Source organism: Microcaecilia unicolor, chromosome 3 (genome assembly GCF_901765095.1).
Source record: "Microcaecilia unicolor chromosome 3, aMicUni1.1, whole genome shotgun sequence".
NCBI classification, from domain to species: domain Eukaryota; kingdom Metazoa; phylum Chordata; class Amphibia; order Gymnophiona; family Siphonopidae; genus Microcaecilia; species Microcaecilia unicolor.
Genome location: NC_044033.1, coordinates 230,014,770 through 230,032,060, shown reverse-complemented (window position 1 = coordinate 230,032,060; position 17,291 = coordinate 230,014,770). Strand labels below are relative to the sequence as shown.

The following is a 17,291-nucleotide window of genomic DNA, read 5'->3' as shown; positions in this document are numbered from 1 at the left end:
TGTGTTCTGTCTACCATCTGTAGCCCCCTGTCCCTATCCTTTCTCCAGTTTCAGCATCTGCCTTCAAAGTGTTCCGATCCAGCCCTTAAATTCAACAATTTCCCCTCCATCCACATCCAGCATTTCTCCTCTCTCCCCTCCAGTCCATTTCCAGCAATTTCGCCTCTCCCTGGGCCCTGCCATCCCATCCAAGTCCATCCTTGGCCCTCTCTGCCCTTCCCTCCTCCATCCACATCCAGCAATTCTCCCCTCTCCTCCATTTCCAGCAATTTCTCCTCTCCCTGGGCCCTGCCATCCCATCCAAGCCCATCCTTGGCCCTCTCTGCCCTTCCCTCCTCCATCCACATCAAGCAATTCTCCTCTCTCCCCTCCCCTCCATTTCCAGCAATTTCTCCTCTCTCTGGGCCCTGCCATCCCATCCAAGTCCATCCTTGGCCCTTTCTGCCCTTCCCTCCTCCATCCACATCCAGCAATTCTCCTCTCTCCCCTCTCCTCCATTTCCAGCAATTTCTCCTCTCCCTGGGCCCTGCCATCCCATCCAAGTCCATCCTTGGCCCTCTCTGCCCTTCCCTCCTCCATCCACATCCAGCAATTCTCCCCTCTCCTCCATTTCCAGCAATTTCTCCTCTCCCTGGGCCCTGCCACCCCACCAAGTCCATCCTTGGCCCTCTCTGCCCTTCCCTCCTCCATCCACATCCAGTAATTCTCCCCTCTCCCTTCCCCTCTTTCCAGCAATTTCTCCTCTCCATGGGCCCTGCCCTCCCTTCTGTTCCTCTCTCCCCTGCCCCCCTCCATTCACCCATGTATCCAGCAATTCCCCTCTCTCCCTGAGCCCTGCCATCCCATCCATGTCCCTCTTTCCCCTGCCCGCCCTCTTCTCTCCCCCCACGATCGATCCCTTTCCTTTTTTTTCTTTTAAATTTACCTCCAGTCCGGCAGCGTCAGTAAAAGCGCTTCTCTTCGCTCAGTAACCCGCCTTCTTCTGACGTCATGACATCAGAAGAAGGCGGGACACAGCGAAGAGAAGCACTTTTACTGGGAGCGCTTTCACTGATGCTGCCGGACTGGAGGTAAATTTAAAAGAAAAAAAAGGAAAGGGATCGATCGTGGGGGAGAGAAGAGGGCGGGAGTTGGGACGAGCGGCGGCGATCCCCGGGCAGGCGGAACTAGGTCAAGGCTGACTGAGGTGTGCTGCGCGGGGCCCTATGCAGCCGCCTCGGTCGCCTCGGCCTAAGACCGGCGCTGCGGGCGGGCCTGGGCCCACCCAATTTCGGGTCAGGCCCGCCCAGCAGCAAAGTTCCTGACGGCGATTCCAGTCGCAGCGATTCCCACATGCTGCCTGCCAGTGCCGGCTGCCGCTCAATCTCCTTGCGCTACTAAGCGCTAACACAGAAGTCTCTCCTCTGCAGGAGAGACTTCCGGGTTAGCGATTAGTAGCGCAAGGAGATTGTTGAGCGGCAGCCGGCAGGCAGCGTGTGGGAATCGCTGCGACTGGAATTGCTGTCAGGAACTTTGCTGCTGGGCGGGCCTGCAAGGAGGGTGAGATGCTGCAGCTGCACGGGGGAGGGGGGAAGATGTCGCACGGGGGAGGGAAGACGGGGGGGACACAGCAGCTGCACAGGGGGAAGGGAAGATGGAAAGAAAGATGCTGCACAGGGGGGAGGGAAGATGGAAAGATGAGGCTTGGTTGGTGGGTGAGGGAGATGCAGCAAAGGGGTGGAGGGGTGAGGAAGGGAGAAGTCTTGGCTGTGTATGAGGTGGAGGTGAGGGACACATGCTGCATACAGAGGGGATAGTGGGGAGGGGGAGAAATGGTAGGCATAGGGGTGGAGAGGAGGGAAAAATGGTGGGTATAGTGGTGGAGGGAGGACGGAGCAGAGAAAACTTTGTGCCCACCCACTTGGGGCTCAGGCCCACCCAAAACTGGCTGTCTGGCTACGCCACTGGTTTCCCCTTTCTCCTCTTCTATATAATAAGTTATTTGCAACCATTGGGCAGGTTAATTAAGAAACATGGTATTTTAGCTTATATGTATTTCATTTGTCTGTTAGATGATAGCAACACGATTTGAAGAGATTTTAATTATGTCTGGCTAAGGTTTGGTTTGGTTGGAGTTGAGAAAATTGAAACAGAATGTATCCAAAACTACTTGTTCAAGCTTTGCTAATATTATGTAAGATATTGTAATGAGATGATTGATGAGTGAAACAGAAGAAATATCAAGGGTAGCTTCTGGTAAAATTTTAGGGGTACTCATAAAAATAGATACACTACATCAACCGGCTCACCTTTCTCCACATGTCTATTTACGCCTTCAAAGAAATGAAGCAAATTGGTGAGGCAAGACTTCCCTTGGCTGAACCCATGCAGACTCTGTCTCATTAAACCACAATGGGCAAGACTTAAGAAGTGTAATTATTTCAGCAACAGAAAATACATAGAAAACTACTTACTCTTATCTGCAGTGAGTATTTCTACAAGAGAACAAAAGTGGGAAGAATCAGTGATGCAGCATTACTGGCACTAGAATGTACATACATTTTGATAACCAGCTTTTCCTCTACACATACTAAAATGTTGCATATTGTGCATGAGGTCCAGGCAAATCACCAAGTGATCGTCACACCCACCATCCACCCAGCTATTAACATATCTAATGACTGACTTAAGAACTGGAATAGTTTTCAGCCACAGTAAATAATCATACAATGACTCACGAAGGCCGATATTCATACTGCAGGAGGCAGCCCGCATAAGCTGAGCCCAGATAGTCAATGTTGGGCTGTTTGACCGGCATTCGATATCCGGGGATTTTTTGGCGCTGAAATGATAACCGGCTATGCCAATATTCAGCACCAGCCAGTTAACATTTTAGCAGTCAAAGATAGGCTTGCTATTTCAGTGGCCTATTTTGATCCCGCAACATAGCTGGTTTGGCACTAAATATCAGCACCTAACTGGCTATGTCGCTTGATATAACCGGTTAGTGCCTAGCCAGGAGCTAACCAGTTATCTCCTGCTGAATATCTGTGGTTAGGCGGCCAACTGCTATTTAACAAACCAGATGCCATTGGTTTACATATCGGTGGAAAGCTTTTCTAAAAGGAAAAAACAAGGAGAGAATCTGTGCATGCAGCAATACTGAAACTAGAACATACATACATTATGAAAACTGGCTGTTCCCCAGCACGTTCTAAAATCTTGCATATTATGCATGAAGTCCCCCATTTTCACAGCAGATGGACAAATTATCAAAGGGGTAACTCTGTAACTAGGTGCTTCCACTTAGATATTCATTCTGTAATAGAAAATAGGAAAGCTTGCATAACCATGAATGTAAAGCACCTCACACTTATGCCAACCATAGACCTGGCACAAGTGCAAGTGCCAAAGTGTGTCAGGAATGCACGTATTTTACAGCATTTTATAAGCCACTGCTAATTGCCATATGTAACAACCCTAACATTCAAGGTATTTGCTGTAGAAATTTTTCTGTCAAATTCTCTGCCTGTACAGATGACATTCTATCATTTCCAACGCCGTCTTCGATCCCTCATTTGCTTTCCATTATATCTGATTAGTCTTGCTCATCTGGCTACAAGCTTAACCAAACAAAGACAGAATTAATGCCTATTAACTGTCCTTACATACAGCAAGATGTTTCTGCGTTTACCTTCATATGGTCTCCTACCAAACTAAAATATTTGGGTATCCTCTTTGGTTCTATAGTGGAAGAGACAAAACTTGTAAATAGTAATCATCTTCTGGAAATAGTTAAGTCTCACTTCGAGATGGTCTCCCTTGAGGCTATAATGGTGGGGATGGCTCGATACAATCAAATTGATGATTGCTCCAAAAGTCAATTACATCTTATATATATTGCCATTCTTGTTTGACCACACCATTTATACTGCTATTGAGAAACATCTTTTAAACTATTTATGGTGTGGAAAACCACCACGCATTGCTGTCAAAAATTTGCAGTCCAATAAAGAACGGGGTGGCGTGAAATTTCCTTGTATCTACAACTATCATATGGCATCAATTATGAAACAAATATCTCTTTGGTTTGAAGACCTGAACTTTGTACTGCTTCCACCAAGATATCATTTTGAATCAATATGTTGGCATTCTTATCCCCTTCATTTAATACCATTTACCTCTTTAAAGGATGCTTCACTGAAAGATGTTATAACCCAAAGCACATCAGAGGTAGTTAAAACCATTGAAACTTGTTTAACAACTCACTGGTCTCATACACATTTCACTCCAATATGGAACAATAATCACTTTAAAATTCAAAATAGAATCACTATTTGGAAAATATGGCAATCAGCACCATTTTTGAGCAGATGCCCAAAGTCTTTTGAAGCCTGAAGAGTGATTTATCCTGTATCCCCCTGATGAAGCAAGTAATTGTGAAACCTAGATCCAAGTCAGGAGGGAATAATGATAAGAATCTACCGCACCATACCTATCATCGCTAATTCATATATTTGAGCATTAAACGATAAGTACATCATCATCTTTTAACTTATTTCTTCATGATTTATTGACCAAGATTGTTTTTAAGAACTGTGACCCATTGGGTCATTGGACTGTTTCAACTGTTTATGAACACTTTGAATGCTCTTTTGTCTTAAATCAATGAGGAAGTGCGATGATAGAGAAAGGTGGCAATTTATGGGGTCCTTTTACATAGGCGCATATGGGCAAGCAGCATGTGCCAAGACTACCGCCAGGCTACTGTGCCCCCTAGCGGTAATTTTAGGTTTGCCGTGCACCCGTAATGCCTGAACGATTTATTTATTTATTTCCTCCCATGCACGGCATTTCCAGTGGTAATCAGCAGTTAGCGTACATAGACCAGTCATCGCGTGTGTAGTACATGAGCCCCTACTGCTAGATCAATGGGTGGTCTTAATTGCTCAGGCCGGTTTTAGGTGTGTGCTGGTTTCAGCATCCCACTATTGTCTAAATTACATTGGCTACCAATCAAAGTCAGAACCTGGATGCTAAGTTCCAAGTCTAAATACAGACATCCATCTTTTTGATCATGGACATCCTTTGCTTTCCTGTAATAAGAGCTAGACATACATATTTGGCCCCTCCCTAGTCCCAATCAAATCCACCCAGACCACTTCCCCTTGTCATATGGATGTACTGCAGTCATAGACGTCCATATTCTGGCTTTATAAAAATCGGTATTTGGACATCTATGCAATATGGATGTTTTTCAGATGTCCATAACACAAATATAGCTTCTAAAATAACCACCATATTCAGCAGTACTCCCTGTTTAATTAGTGCCAATGAATATATGCCTGACTGGCGATCACTTCCCCGACTATCCATTTACAGTTAGGACTGCTATTCAGCAGCTCTAATTTTAAATGAATAACCCACAGTATCTGTTTAGTGGCTCAATAGTGCTGGTAAACATAAGAGCCAGGTCTGCTTTTGCCCCTTCGCTTTTTCTAGACATAAAAATGTGGCTGTTTCCTTGGGGAATTTTCAAAGTGAGAGTATGTATGCATTTTCATTTTCAAATTTGTTAGAGTATACATAGAGCAGAGTGCAGGAAAGCTCTTCTAAGTTATCCAGATAACAGTGTCATTATCCCCTCTATTCTATGCATGGCAACTAAATTTGCACACCAAAATCGATCAACAAGCCCTCAACTAGCAATAATTGGGCACCAAAAGTCAATTGGCAAATGGCTGCATGCTATTCTGTAAGAATTGGCACCTAACTCTCATAGCGTGTACCTAAATAGGGGGCATAGCTAGGGGTGCATGCTAGAGGCATTCCAAAACGTTGCAAGTGGAATTGCAGAATTCACCCAAAGCATACCTGTTGGGCACTGACATTTACACCTGCCCAAAAAATTAGGTGCTGGATCCACACCGAATGCTATTCTATAATAGGCACGCTCCCTTTATAACCTAGCACTTAGAGCTGAATTTTTTTGGTGCTGAATTTTTGGTGCCATTTATTGAATTCCCTCCTATATGGATAATGGACAGGAATATTCAGGTATTTTTAAACACCAGAACCACCATTTAAAGGAAATACTGATTGAGATGTTTAAATATTGACCTGTTAGCTTCTATATCTTGTCTCCTTTATCTCCCAATGATATTGGTACCCACATGCATCATGACAGCTGGTTTCTCTCTGGTATTTAATGAAATTTTAATTTGGTGTCTTATGAGGTCCACTACTTTTACATTAGGGAAGTTACCACGTGATCCTCACATGTACCAGCAAGTTAGTTATTTATATTCCTAATGAATGACTTAGGAACTGGAATATTTTCAGACATAGTAAATGAATATAAAATTACTCACCAACATCTTCAGAAAGCTTGTCTACAGGAAATCAAAACAGAGAAGAGTCAGTGCTTTCAATAAAAGCCATTGGGCCTGATATTCAAAGGATGTGTACTTGTAACTAAGAGATATGCTCCTACACTGGCCTCTCAGAAAATTTACTATGGCCGAGTTCTTAAATTAATGCTCAAAGTGTTACTTAACTGAATGATTACTAAAGGAAATTAGGATTAGACCGTGTAATTAGGATTAGACCGTGTAATTAGACTCTGGAATTCGTTGCCGGAGAATGTGGTACGGGCGGCTAGCTTGACGGAGTTTAAAAAGGGGTTAGATAGATTCCTAAAGGACAAGTCCATAGACCGCTATTAAATGGACTTGGAAAAATTCCGCATTTTTAGGTATAACTTGTCTGGAATGTTTTTACGTTTAGGGAGCGTGCCAGGTGCCCTTGACCTGGATTGGCCACTGTCGGTGACAGGATGCTGGGCTAGATGGACCTTTGGTCTTTCCCAGTATGGCACTACTTATGTACTTATGTACTTATGGATTTGGAGTTAACACAGATTTTAGTGGGTGTTAGCTGCAAATCTAATGCTTTTCCTTTTCAGGATATGTTTTATACAGGTCATGCGCTAATATAGTCATTAGCACAAAGTAACTGCTAGGATTTAACAGCGAAGCACATAGCAATTACTACATTGCAAGTGCTAAATGATCCATCCTTAACAGAGCTATATATTGTGCCTGAAAATTGACATCAATTAAAGACACGCTTAGATTGAGTCTATAAAGATTGTACAAAACTTAATTGAACAACAAGCCAATCAGTAATGATAATTGGGAGTTAACAATTATCGGCAGTAATTGGCAATAATTAGGATTTAGGCACATATCTAAATCTATAATGGATTGCTTAGCACATAGCAATTACTAAATTGGAAGGGCTAAATGATCCATCCTTAACAGAACTATATATTGTGCCTGAAAATTGACATCAATTAAAGACACACTTAGTGTGAGTCTATAAAGATTGTACACAACTTAATTGAACAAGCCAATCAGTAATGATAATTGGGAGTTAACAATTATCGGCAGTAATTGGCAATAATTAGGATTTAAGCACATATCTAATTCTATAACGGATTGCACCTGAATTGTATCGTGCATAAAAATTTTGGGGGCATGAATAGGCGTTCTAAAATCTTGTATATTATGCATGAGGTCCCCCATTTTCACAGCAGATGGGCAAATTACCAAAGGGGTAACTCTGTAACTAGGTGCTTCCACTTACATATTCATTCTGTAATGGAAAATAGGAAAGCTTTCATAACCATGAATGTAAAGCACCTCACATTTATGCTAACCGTAGACCTGGCAGAAGTGCAAGTGTCTAAGTGTGTCAGGAATGCAAGTATTTTATAGTATTTTATAAGCCACTGCTAATTAACATATGTAACCACCCTAACATTCAAGGTATTTGCTGTTGAACTTTTTCTGTCAAACTCTCTGCCTATACAGATGACATTCTATTGTTTCCAACGCTGTCTTCAATACCTCATTTGCTTTCCATTATATCTGATTAGTCTTGCTCATCTGGCTACAAGCTTAACCAAACAAAGACAGAATTAATGACTTAACTATCATTACATAGAGCAAGATGTTTCTGCGTTTAACTTCATTTGGTCTCCTACCAAACTAAAATACTTGGGTATCCTCTTTGGTCCTATAGTGGAAGAGACAAACTTGTAAATAGTAATCATCTTCTGGAAATAATTAAGTCTGACTTCGAGATGGTCTCCCTTGAGGCTATCGTGGTGGGGACAGCTAGATACAATCAAATTGATGATTGCTCTAAAAGCCAATTATATCTTATATATATTGCCATTCTTGTTTGACCACACCATTTATACTGCTATTGAGAAACATCTTTTAACCTTTTTATGGTGTGGAAAACCACCACGCATTGCTGTCAAAAAATTGAAGTCCAATAAAGAACGGTGTGGCGTGAACTTTCCTTGTATCTACAACTATCATATGGCATCAATTATGAAACAAATATCTCTTTGGTTTGAAGACCTAAACTTTGTACTGCTTCCACCAAGATATAATTTTGAATTAATATATTGGCATTCTTATCCCCTTCATTTAATACCATTTACCTCTTGAAATGATGCTTCATTGAAAGATGTTATAACCCAAAGCACATCAGAGGTAGTTAAAACCATTGAAACTTGTTTAACGACTCATTGGTCTCATACACATTTCACTCCAATATGGAACAATAATCACTTTAAAATTCAAAATAGAATCACTATTTGGAAAATATGGCAATCGGCACCATTTTTGAGAAGACGCCCAAACTCTTTTGAAGCCTGGTGAGTGATTTATCCTGTATCCCCCTGATGAAGCAAGTAATTGTGAAAACTAGATCCAAGTCAGGAAGGAATAATGGTAAGAATCTACTGCACCATACCTATCATCGCTAATTCATATATTTGAGCATTAAAGGATAAGTACATCGTTACCTTTGAACTTATTTCCTCATGATTTATTGACCAAGATTGTTTTTAAGAACTGTGACCCATTGGGTCATTGGACTGTTTCAACTGTTTATGGACACTTTGAATGCTCTTTTGTCTTAAATCAATGAGGAAGTGCCATAGGTGGTCGGTGGCCCAACTGTTTGGGGAGGATAAAGGGGGTGGGGTTGGGGCAGGGTTAGGGGTGGGGCAGGGGTGGAGCTTACATCCATGATTGTATGACAACACACAGAACAAAAATAAGTAAATATAAAATAGTCACAATACCTTTTATTAAATTTAGATATTAGATATATATGTCAAAGAATAAAATGGTTGCTCAAAGCATATACTAACCACAATCGCTCAACTGCAAAACACTATGCACAACTTTGTGCAAAAACACTCAGATCCTTATTGTACCATAAATATTACACTGGGCAGGCCCTAATACACCAATATACTACCCATACGGAAAATGCAGACCGTCAACAATATGAAACAAGGGATCATAATTTCACAATTCTCATGCAGAGCCACAAAACACCCTTTTAGGGTAGATAGTGTTCACAATGAGCTCCTTTTATTAACGACTTTATGTAGATCCTTCAAGAGGTACTTTGTCATGATTTAGGCTCTACACCCTTTCTGATGTTTTGGTGCCACCTCAGTAAGGCCAACACACAATCTCTCCACTGCAAAACAGTATACACAAACTTGTGCAAAAACACACTCATAACCTTACCAAACCATTGTGGATCTCAACCAGTTTTCATACACGTCCGTCGAATGGTAGAAAAGGATCTTGCACAGGTAGCTGTGCCAACAGGAAGGGTAAGTGCCAGTTTCAAAAGGTTGGTAAAATTTCAAGTACTTACCAACAGTAAACCACGTACACATCTATGGAGCAATTCAATATCAGATCCTCCAAAATATTCTAAAACTATGTCTGACGTTATGACAAACTAAAATTAAATTAAAGTGTTGATATCACCTCAGTAAGGCCAACACACAATCCCTCACTTGTGCAAAAACACACTCAGAACCTTACTGTACCATAGCAGCACTAACTCCGAGGACTCAGAGCAGCAATGTCATGCATGATAAGTCTGTACTGTAAATATTACACTGGGCAGACCCTAATACACCAATACACGACCCAATAAGAAAACAGAACAAACAGGACTGCAACAAGATCTCTACATTGATAATACATGCTAGCAGAATAGCATATGCAAAACACAGTCAACAATATGAAACAAGGGACCACAGATCAGTAATAGAGATATGAAGGCAACAAAACCTGTACTGGAAACCTCATGAAGTCAGACTGTGCATACAGCAATACTATAAATACAGAAACAAACCCAAAAGATCAGAATACACATTTCAAAAAACTAATATAACAAAACAGCAAGGAAGACCTAGAAAGAGTCCCCCATGCCTCTATCCTTCTCCCTATAATCAGAAATTTGCCCCGTGTCCCTATTCCCCCTCCCCGCCCCCCATGACCACAATTGTCCCTCTGTCTTTGTAACCCTAATCTCCTGCATGCCCTACTCTGGGGCCAGTATCGCTCCCTCTCAATTCCCACCATCCCTTCATAATCCAGTATTTCTCCCCCCCCCCCCCATCTTTTTCATCCAGCATTGTTTCCCTTCCCCCCAGTTGTCTCTCTACTCTCACTCTCTATATCTTTCTCTCTCCCCTCCCCTACTCCTCCTGAATTCAGCACCTCTTCCTGTCTGTACCTCTCCCCTACTCTAGGGCTAGTAGCTGTCTATCTCTCTTCCATTCCATCCAACATCTTTCCCTGTCTCTTCTCCTCCTCTCCCAGTTCAGCCTCTTTACCTATTCCTTCCCCACTCATCAAAGCAGCACCTTCATATTTTCCTCCTCCTACCTGTCCTCCTTCCCTACCCAGGACAATCAGAGCAGCACCTTAATCAGCTCTGGACGGGATCTCTCCCAAAGGTTCAGTCAGTGAGCGCTCTTAAGTTCTGCTACTTCCCTCCACCCTACATTTAGTCCTGCTCCTTCCCTCCTCCCCCTTTCAGTTTCTCCCTGTATTAGTCTCGCTCCTTTTATTCTGCCCTTTCCAGTCTCTTCCTCTTAGTTTCACTCTTCCCCTCCCCTCCACTACCCAAAGAAGCAATTTGATACTTGCCCTGATGTCTTTCTACTGTGATCTGCAATGACCATAGCAGGTCTGCCTTGGGAAAGGAACTCACTCGACCTTCTTTCTGCGATGACGCGTCCCACCCTCGCGGAAGCCAGAAGTTGCGTCAGCTGACGCGTGATGCATCAGAGCAGGAGGAAGGCTGAGTCCCCGAGGCAGGCCTGCTATAATTGCTAAAGTGAAGAAGACTATAGTCCGTGGCACTACAGAGAACAACAGGACGGGAGTCCCGGGGCCAGCTGCAGAAACCCGAAGGTGGTGGTAACAGGTCCTGTGGGCTGCAGCAGCTTCTTCTTTCCATCTTCTTTCCTGTGCTGTGCTGCATGCATGATGCTCCAGTACCCCAGCTATCTTTGGTGAGGCTTGTCGGGTCTGCTATACCGGGCGCCTATGCCGGGGTCCTGTCTCTTCCGCCCGCTCTCACCCATCCGTGTGGTCACTCGTTTTTAAAGCCTGAGGCGCTCTCACACCGACGCCGGCGATTCACATAGCCAGCCTTAATCTGCCTGCGTCGGAGCCTCTCCCTCAGACGCGTCCTGCCTCCTCTAATGCAACTTTTTGTCTTACGCAGAGCTGGGACGCGTCTGAGGGAGAGGCTCCGACGCAGGCAGATTTAGGCTGGCTATGTGAATCGCCGGCGTCAGAGGGAGAACGCTTCAGGCTGGAGTGACCACACGGCTGGGTGAGAGTGGGGGGGGGAGGTGCAAGACTCGCGCGGGAAGGGGGAGGAGGCAGAGACCGGTTACTGCAGCATTTGGCACTTAGACGCCATCTCTTCTAAAGATCTGTTTGGGGGAGCTACCGCTCCCCCTGCGCCCCACCTAGCTATGCTTCTGCCTCTTTGGCCAGCAGCCAAGGGAAGTCCACGATTGGGCTGGGGAGGCTTAGCCTCCCCAAGCCTCTTATACAAGGCGCTTATGGGAAGTGCGATGACAGAGAAAGGTGACTTTATGAGGTCCTTTTACAAAGGCGCATTAGGCTCTATAGGCAACCTTTCTCTACATGTCTATTTACACCTTCAAAGAAATGAAGCAAATTGGTGAGGCAGAACTTCCCTTGGCTGAACCCATGCAGACTCTGTCTCATGAAACCATAATGGGCAAGACTTAAGAAGTGTTATTATTTCAGCTACAGAAAATACATAGAAAACTACTTACTCTTATCTGCAGTGAGCATTTCTATAAGAGAGCAAAAGTGGGAAGAATCAGTGATGCAGCATTATTGGCACTAGAATGTACATACATTATGATATCCAGCTTTTCCTCTACACATACTAAAATGTTGTATATTGTGCATGAGGTCCAGGCAAATCACCAAGTGATCATCACACCCACCAGTCACCCAGCTATTAACATATCTAATGACTGACTTAAGAACTGGAATAGTTTTCGGCCACAGTAAATAATTATACAATGACTCACGAAGGCCAATATTCATACTTCAGGAGGCAGCCCGCATAAGCTGAGCCCAGATATCTCCTGCTGAATATTTGTGGTTAGGCAGCTAACTGCATAGGCAGTCGGTGGCCCAACTGTTTGGGGAGGCTAAAGGGGGCAGGGTTAGGGGTGGGGCCAGGGGTGGAGCTTAAATCCATAATTGATAACAGAGAGAAAAAAAATAAGTTACATTTAATACCTTTTATTAAATTTAGATATTAGATATGTATCATATGTCAAAGAATAAAGTGGTTGCTCAAAGCATATACTAACCACAATCGCTCAACCGCAAAACACTATGCACAACTTTGTGCAAAAACACACTCAGAACCTTACTGTACCATAAATATTACACTGGGCAGAACCTAATACACCAATATACCACCCATACGGAAAATGCAGACCGTCAACAATATGAAACAAGGGATCATATCACAATTCTCATGTAGAGCCACAAAACACCCTAATTCATGTTTAATTATTACTATTATTATTTATTGCATTTGTATCCCACATTCCCCCATCTATTTGCAGGCTCAATGTGGCTTACATAGATTTGTTAACATTGTGGGATAAAATGCCATAAATAAGTAAATAAATATAAACTTTTAACATTGAGCACCTGATTCTCAAAGTGGACATATTCCAAACACTATAATGAAAATAAAATGATCTTTTCTACCTTTGTTGTCTGGTGACTTTGTTTTTCTGTTTACTTTATAAGCTCTAATGAAAAGACAGCATTGCAACACTGTGCAAAATAGATTGTCAAGCTTGATTATTGACTTTCCATATACTGTCACTGCCATGGGGTTTTTATCATGCAGGACTAGGACAAATAAATAAATAAATAAATAAATAAATAAGGGAAAAAATGAAGGTGAAGATCGGCCATCTGCTAGTCTGATGGGCAAATCACTGCTTTTGGATTATTGAAATGTACTGAGGGTGGCATTGCTCCATAAAGATTAAAACCTCAGGGGTCGAGGTCTGATTTTTGCAAACACTTTCCATTAGATATTTTTAAATTAAAGAATATGTTTGTTAAAATGAAAGTTGAACAACTGTGAAGCAGAATATCACACATTCTAGAATCTCACAGGCCTCAGATGATATTCTGTTTTGTCCCCTCTAGTTTTTGCTGTCTGCTAGTAATTTCCTAGCAAGGAAACAAAATGTTTGAGCTCTAGAAAGATCAGGACTTCTCAGCTAGAGCCAGGGCTCAAATTTTGCAAAGTTCTAACCACCCCATGCAAAGCAGCTGTACTTCTGCTGACCTGTTTTGCCCTCTTGTATATAAATTGTCCTCAAACACTCCAGCCTGAGGAATTCTTCTTCTGCCTCCGATGCCGGCGATTCACATTAGCCAGCCTTAATCTGCCTGTGTCGGAGCCTCTTCTTCAGACTCGTCCCGCCTCCTCTAATGCAACTTCCTGTCTTACGCAGAGGCGGGATGCGTCTGAGGGAGAGGCTCTGAAGCAGGCAGATTAAGGCTAGCTATGTGAATCGTTGGCGTCGGAGGGAGAACGCCTCAGGCCGGAGTGTCCATGACCACGCGGATGGGTGAGAGCGGGGGGAAGTACAAGACTCGCGTGGCAGGGGGGAGGAGGCAGAGACCGGCCATTTCTTCTAAAGATGTGTTTGGGGGAGCAACCAAGAGAAGTCCACGATTGAGCTGGGGAGGCTTAGCCTCCCCAAGCCTCTTATACGGGGCGCCTATGGCTAACTGCTATTTAACCAACCAGGAGCCTTTGGTTTACATATCGGGGGAAAGCTTTTCTAAAAGAAAACAAACGAGGAAAGAATCTGTGCATGCAGCAATACGTGCAGTGCTCAGTTTAATAAAAAGCAAAACAATAAGAGAAGAACAACTCCAACGGGGAGGAGGGAGGGTTGTAAGAATATTGAGCCTGCTGTCCTTGGAAAATACCTGCTACAGGTATGTATCTTCATTTGCTCCGAGGACAAGCAGGCTCAATATTCTTACCAATGGGGTATCCCTATCCCCCAGGCTCACTCAAAATAATAAAACATTGGTCAATTGGGGCTCGCAATGGCGAGGACGAAACAGAGATTGACCTGAAAATAAATTCAACTAAGTGAGAGTGCAGCCTGGAACAAAACAGAAATGGGCCTAGAAGGATGGAGTTGGATTCTAAACCCCGAACAGATTCTGCAGCACCGACTGCCCAAACTGACTGCTGCGTCGGGTATCCTGCTGAAGGCAGTAGTGAGATGTGAATGTGTGGACTGATGACCACGTTGCAGCCTTGCAAATCTCTTCAATGGAGGCTGACTTTAAGTAAGACACTGCTAGCCAATCAGAGATGGTGCGTTTTCCGATGGCAACTCCCCTCCTGTTGGGATTAAAAGAAACAAACAGCTGGGCGGACTGTCGATAGGGCTTTGTCCGCTCCACATAAAAAGCCAATGCTCTCTTACAGTCCAAGGTGTGCAATTTGTCTTCAGTAGGGCGGGTATGTGGACGGGGAAAAAATGTTGGCAAGACAATTGACTGGTTCAGATGGATCTCCGACACCACCTTCAGCAAGGATGAGTGCGGAGGATTACTCTGTTATGATGAAATTTGATGTAAGGTGCATGCACTACCAGGGCTTGGAGCTCACTGACTCTACAAGCTGAAGTAACAGCCACCAAGAAAATGACCTTCCAGGTCAAGTACTTCAGATGGCAGGAATTCAGTGGCTCAAAAGGAGCTTTCATCAGCTCGTTCTGAGTGATGAGGGTCGGAAAACAGTCCAATCTCCACGGTTCTTCGGAGGACAACTCCAGAAGAAGAGGGAACCAGATCTGACGGGGCCAAAAAGGTGCAATCAGAATCATGGTTCCATTGTCTTGCTTGAGTTTCAGCAGAGTTTTCCCTACTAGAGGTATGGGAGGATACGCATACAGAAGGCGTGTCCCCCAATGTAGGAGAAAGGCATTGGATGCTAGTCTGTTGTGGGCCTGAAGCCTGGAACAGAACTGAGGGACTTTGTGATTGACCTGAGTGGCAAAAAGATCCACCGAGGGGGTGCCTCACGCTCGGAAGATCTTGCGGACAACATCCATGTTCACTGACCACTCGTGACGTTGCATTATCCTGCTCAGTCTGTCGGCCAGACTGTTGTTTATGCCTGCCAGATACGTGGCCTGGAGAAACATGCCGTGGTGGTGAGCCCAAAGCCACATCCTGACGGCTTCCTGACACAGAGGGCGAGATCTGGTGCCTCCCTGCTTGTTGGTGCAATACATAGCAACCTGATTGTCTGAATTAGAATGATTTGATTGGACAGCCGATCTCTGAAAGCCTTGAGAGCGTTCCAGATTGCTTGTAATTCCAGGACGTTGATCTGAAGATCCTTCTCCTGAAAAGACCAAGCTCCCTGAGTGTGAAGTCCATCTACATGAGCTCCCCACCCCAGGAGGGATGCATCCGTCGTCAGCACTTTCTGTGGCTGAGGAATTTGGAATGGACGTCCCAAGGTCAAATTGGATCAAATGGTCCACCTGTCAGGTCGTTGAGGCAGAACCGAAATTTGTGAGCCCTTGGGCCACTGCCGAGGAGTGGCAGCGGCAGGCAAGACCACCCTGGAACTGGATACAAGGAAGAGCAGGACAGGGACTTTGGACTGGAGTAGTAACTGAGGCATGCAACTAGAACAGGCAGAACAGGAACAGCTTCACCTGCACTTGGCCACCGTTCCTCAGGAGTTGAGCTCCTGAGTGCAGGTGGCCGGCAGGACTTGCAGGATAAGGTAGGAACTGAAGATCCAGAGGACCCACCCTGGGTCTGGGATACACGAGGGAGGCTAGGCATGGAACTAGACTAGGACTAAAAGCTGCACGCAGCCACAAAGCCAGAAACACAAGACAGACTAAGGAGACAAGACGTACACAAGGCTTGGCAGGAGCAAGGGCCAGGATGTACATGCAAGCTAGGCAGAACAGGGTTCAGGATATACACTCAGGATATACACAGAGACAGAATTTAGGATAGACAAGCAAGCTAGGCAGAAACAGGATATACAAGCAAACTTGTCAGAAACAGGACTCAGGATATGCAAGCAAGCTTGGCAGAAACAGGACTCAGGATCTACAAGCAAGCTTGGCAAAGCAGACAGAAGAAGTAACCAGGAACTAGCAGAGTCCTTGGGGCTGGCAGCAGACAACAGAATAAACCAGGAGCTAACAGAGTCTTTGGACAGGCAGCAGACCATAGAGTAAACCAGGAGCTAACAGAGTCTTTGGGCCGGTAGCAGACAATAGAGAAACCAGGAGCTAACCGAGTCTTTGGGCAGGCAGCAGACAGAGAAATAAACCAGGGATATCAGAGTCTTGGCTGAAGCTTCAGCAGCTCCAAACACAGACCTGGAGACCACAAAGGCTGAAGCTTCAGACTCCAAACACAGAGCAAGGCAACAGAAGGACTAGCAGTCCACAGATACAAAACAGAAGAGCAAAAGCCCACACGGAAGGACTAGCCGTCCACAGATAAATAGCAGAATGGGCAAAAGCCCCAGAGAAAGGCTAAGTGGCAGTGCAACAGTGCACTCACTAACCTGACAACCTTTTAGCATAACACTCTCTATGCAAAGGCCCTGAATGCAAGCATAGCACTTCCTTATGAAGGCTCCCACTGATGATGTCACCTACTGCAGGACAGGAGCAGGGAACACACTCACACCAAGGAGAGGCTTGGAACACATAGGAAGTGAACACACAGGAAGGGCAGGCAGGAGCCATCTTGGAAGCTGGAACAGAACAAGTGGGAGCCATCTTAGATGCTGGCTCCTCAGAGAGGCATAGCCTACACAGGTGA

General features: G+C 44.4%; 1 protein-coding gene across 2 annotated transcripts in view; it reads right to left on the bottom strand.

Annotated features, from left to right (window-relative positions):
* LOC115466353 (E3 ubiquitin-protein ligase TRIM39-like) overlaps positions 1-17,291 on the bottom strand; it is a 399,358-nt gene that overhangs the window by 295,934 nt on the left and 86,133 nt on the right. For both annotated transcript variants that reach the window (XM_030197539.1, XM_030197540.1), the window contains 3 exons: positions 12,191-12,211; positions 6,351-6,371; positions 2,454-2,474 (listed from right to left, as the gene is read on the bottom strand). In XM_030197539.1, coding sequence (XP_030053399.1) covers positions 2,454-2,474; positions 6,351-6,371; positions 12,191-12,211 — 63 coding nt within the window. The remainder of the gene's footprint in view (positions 1-2,453; positions 2,475-6,350; positions 6,372-12,190; positions 12,212-17,291) is intronic.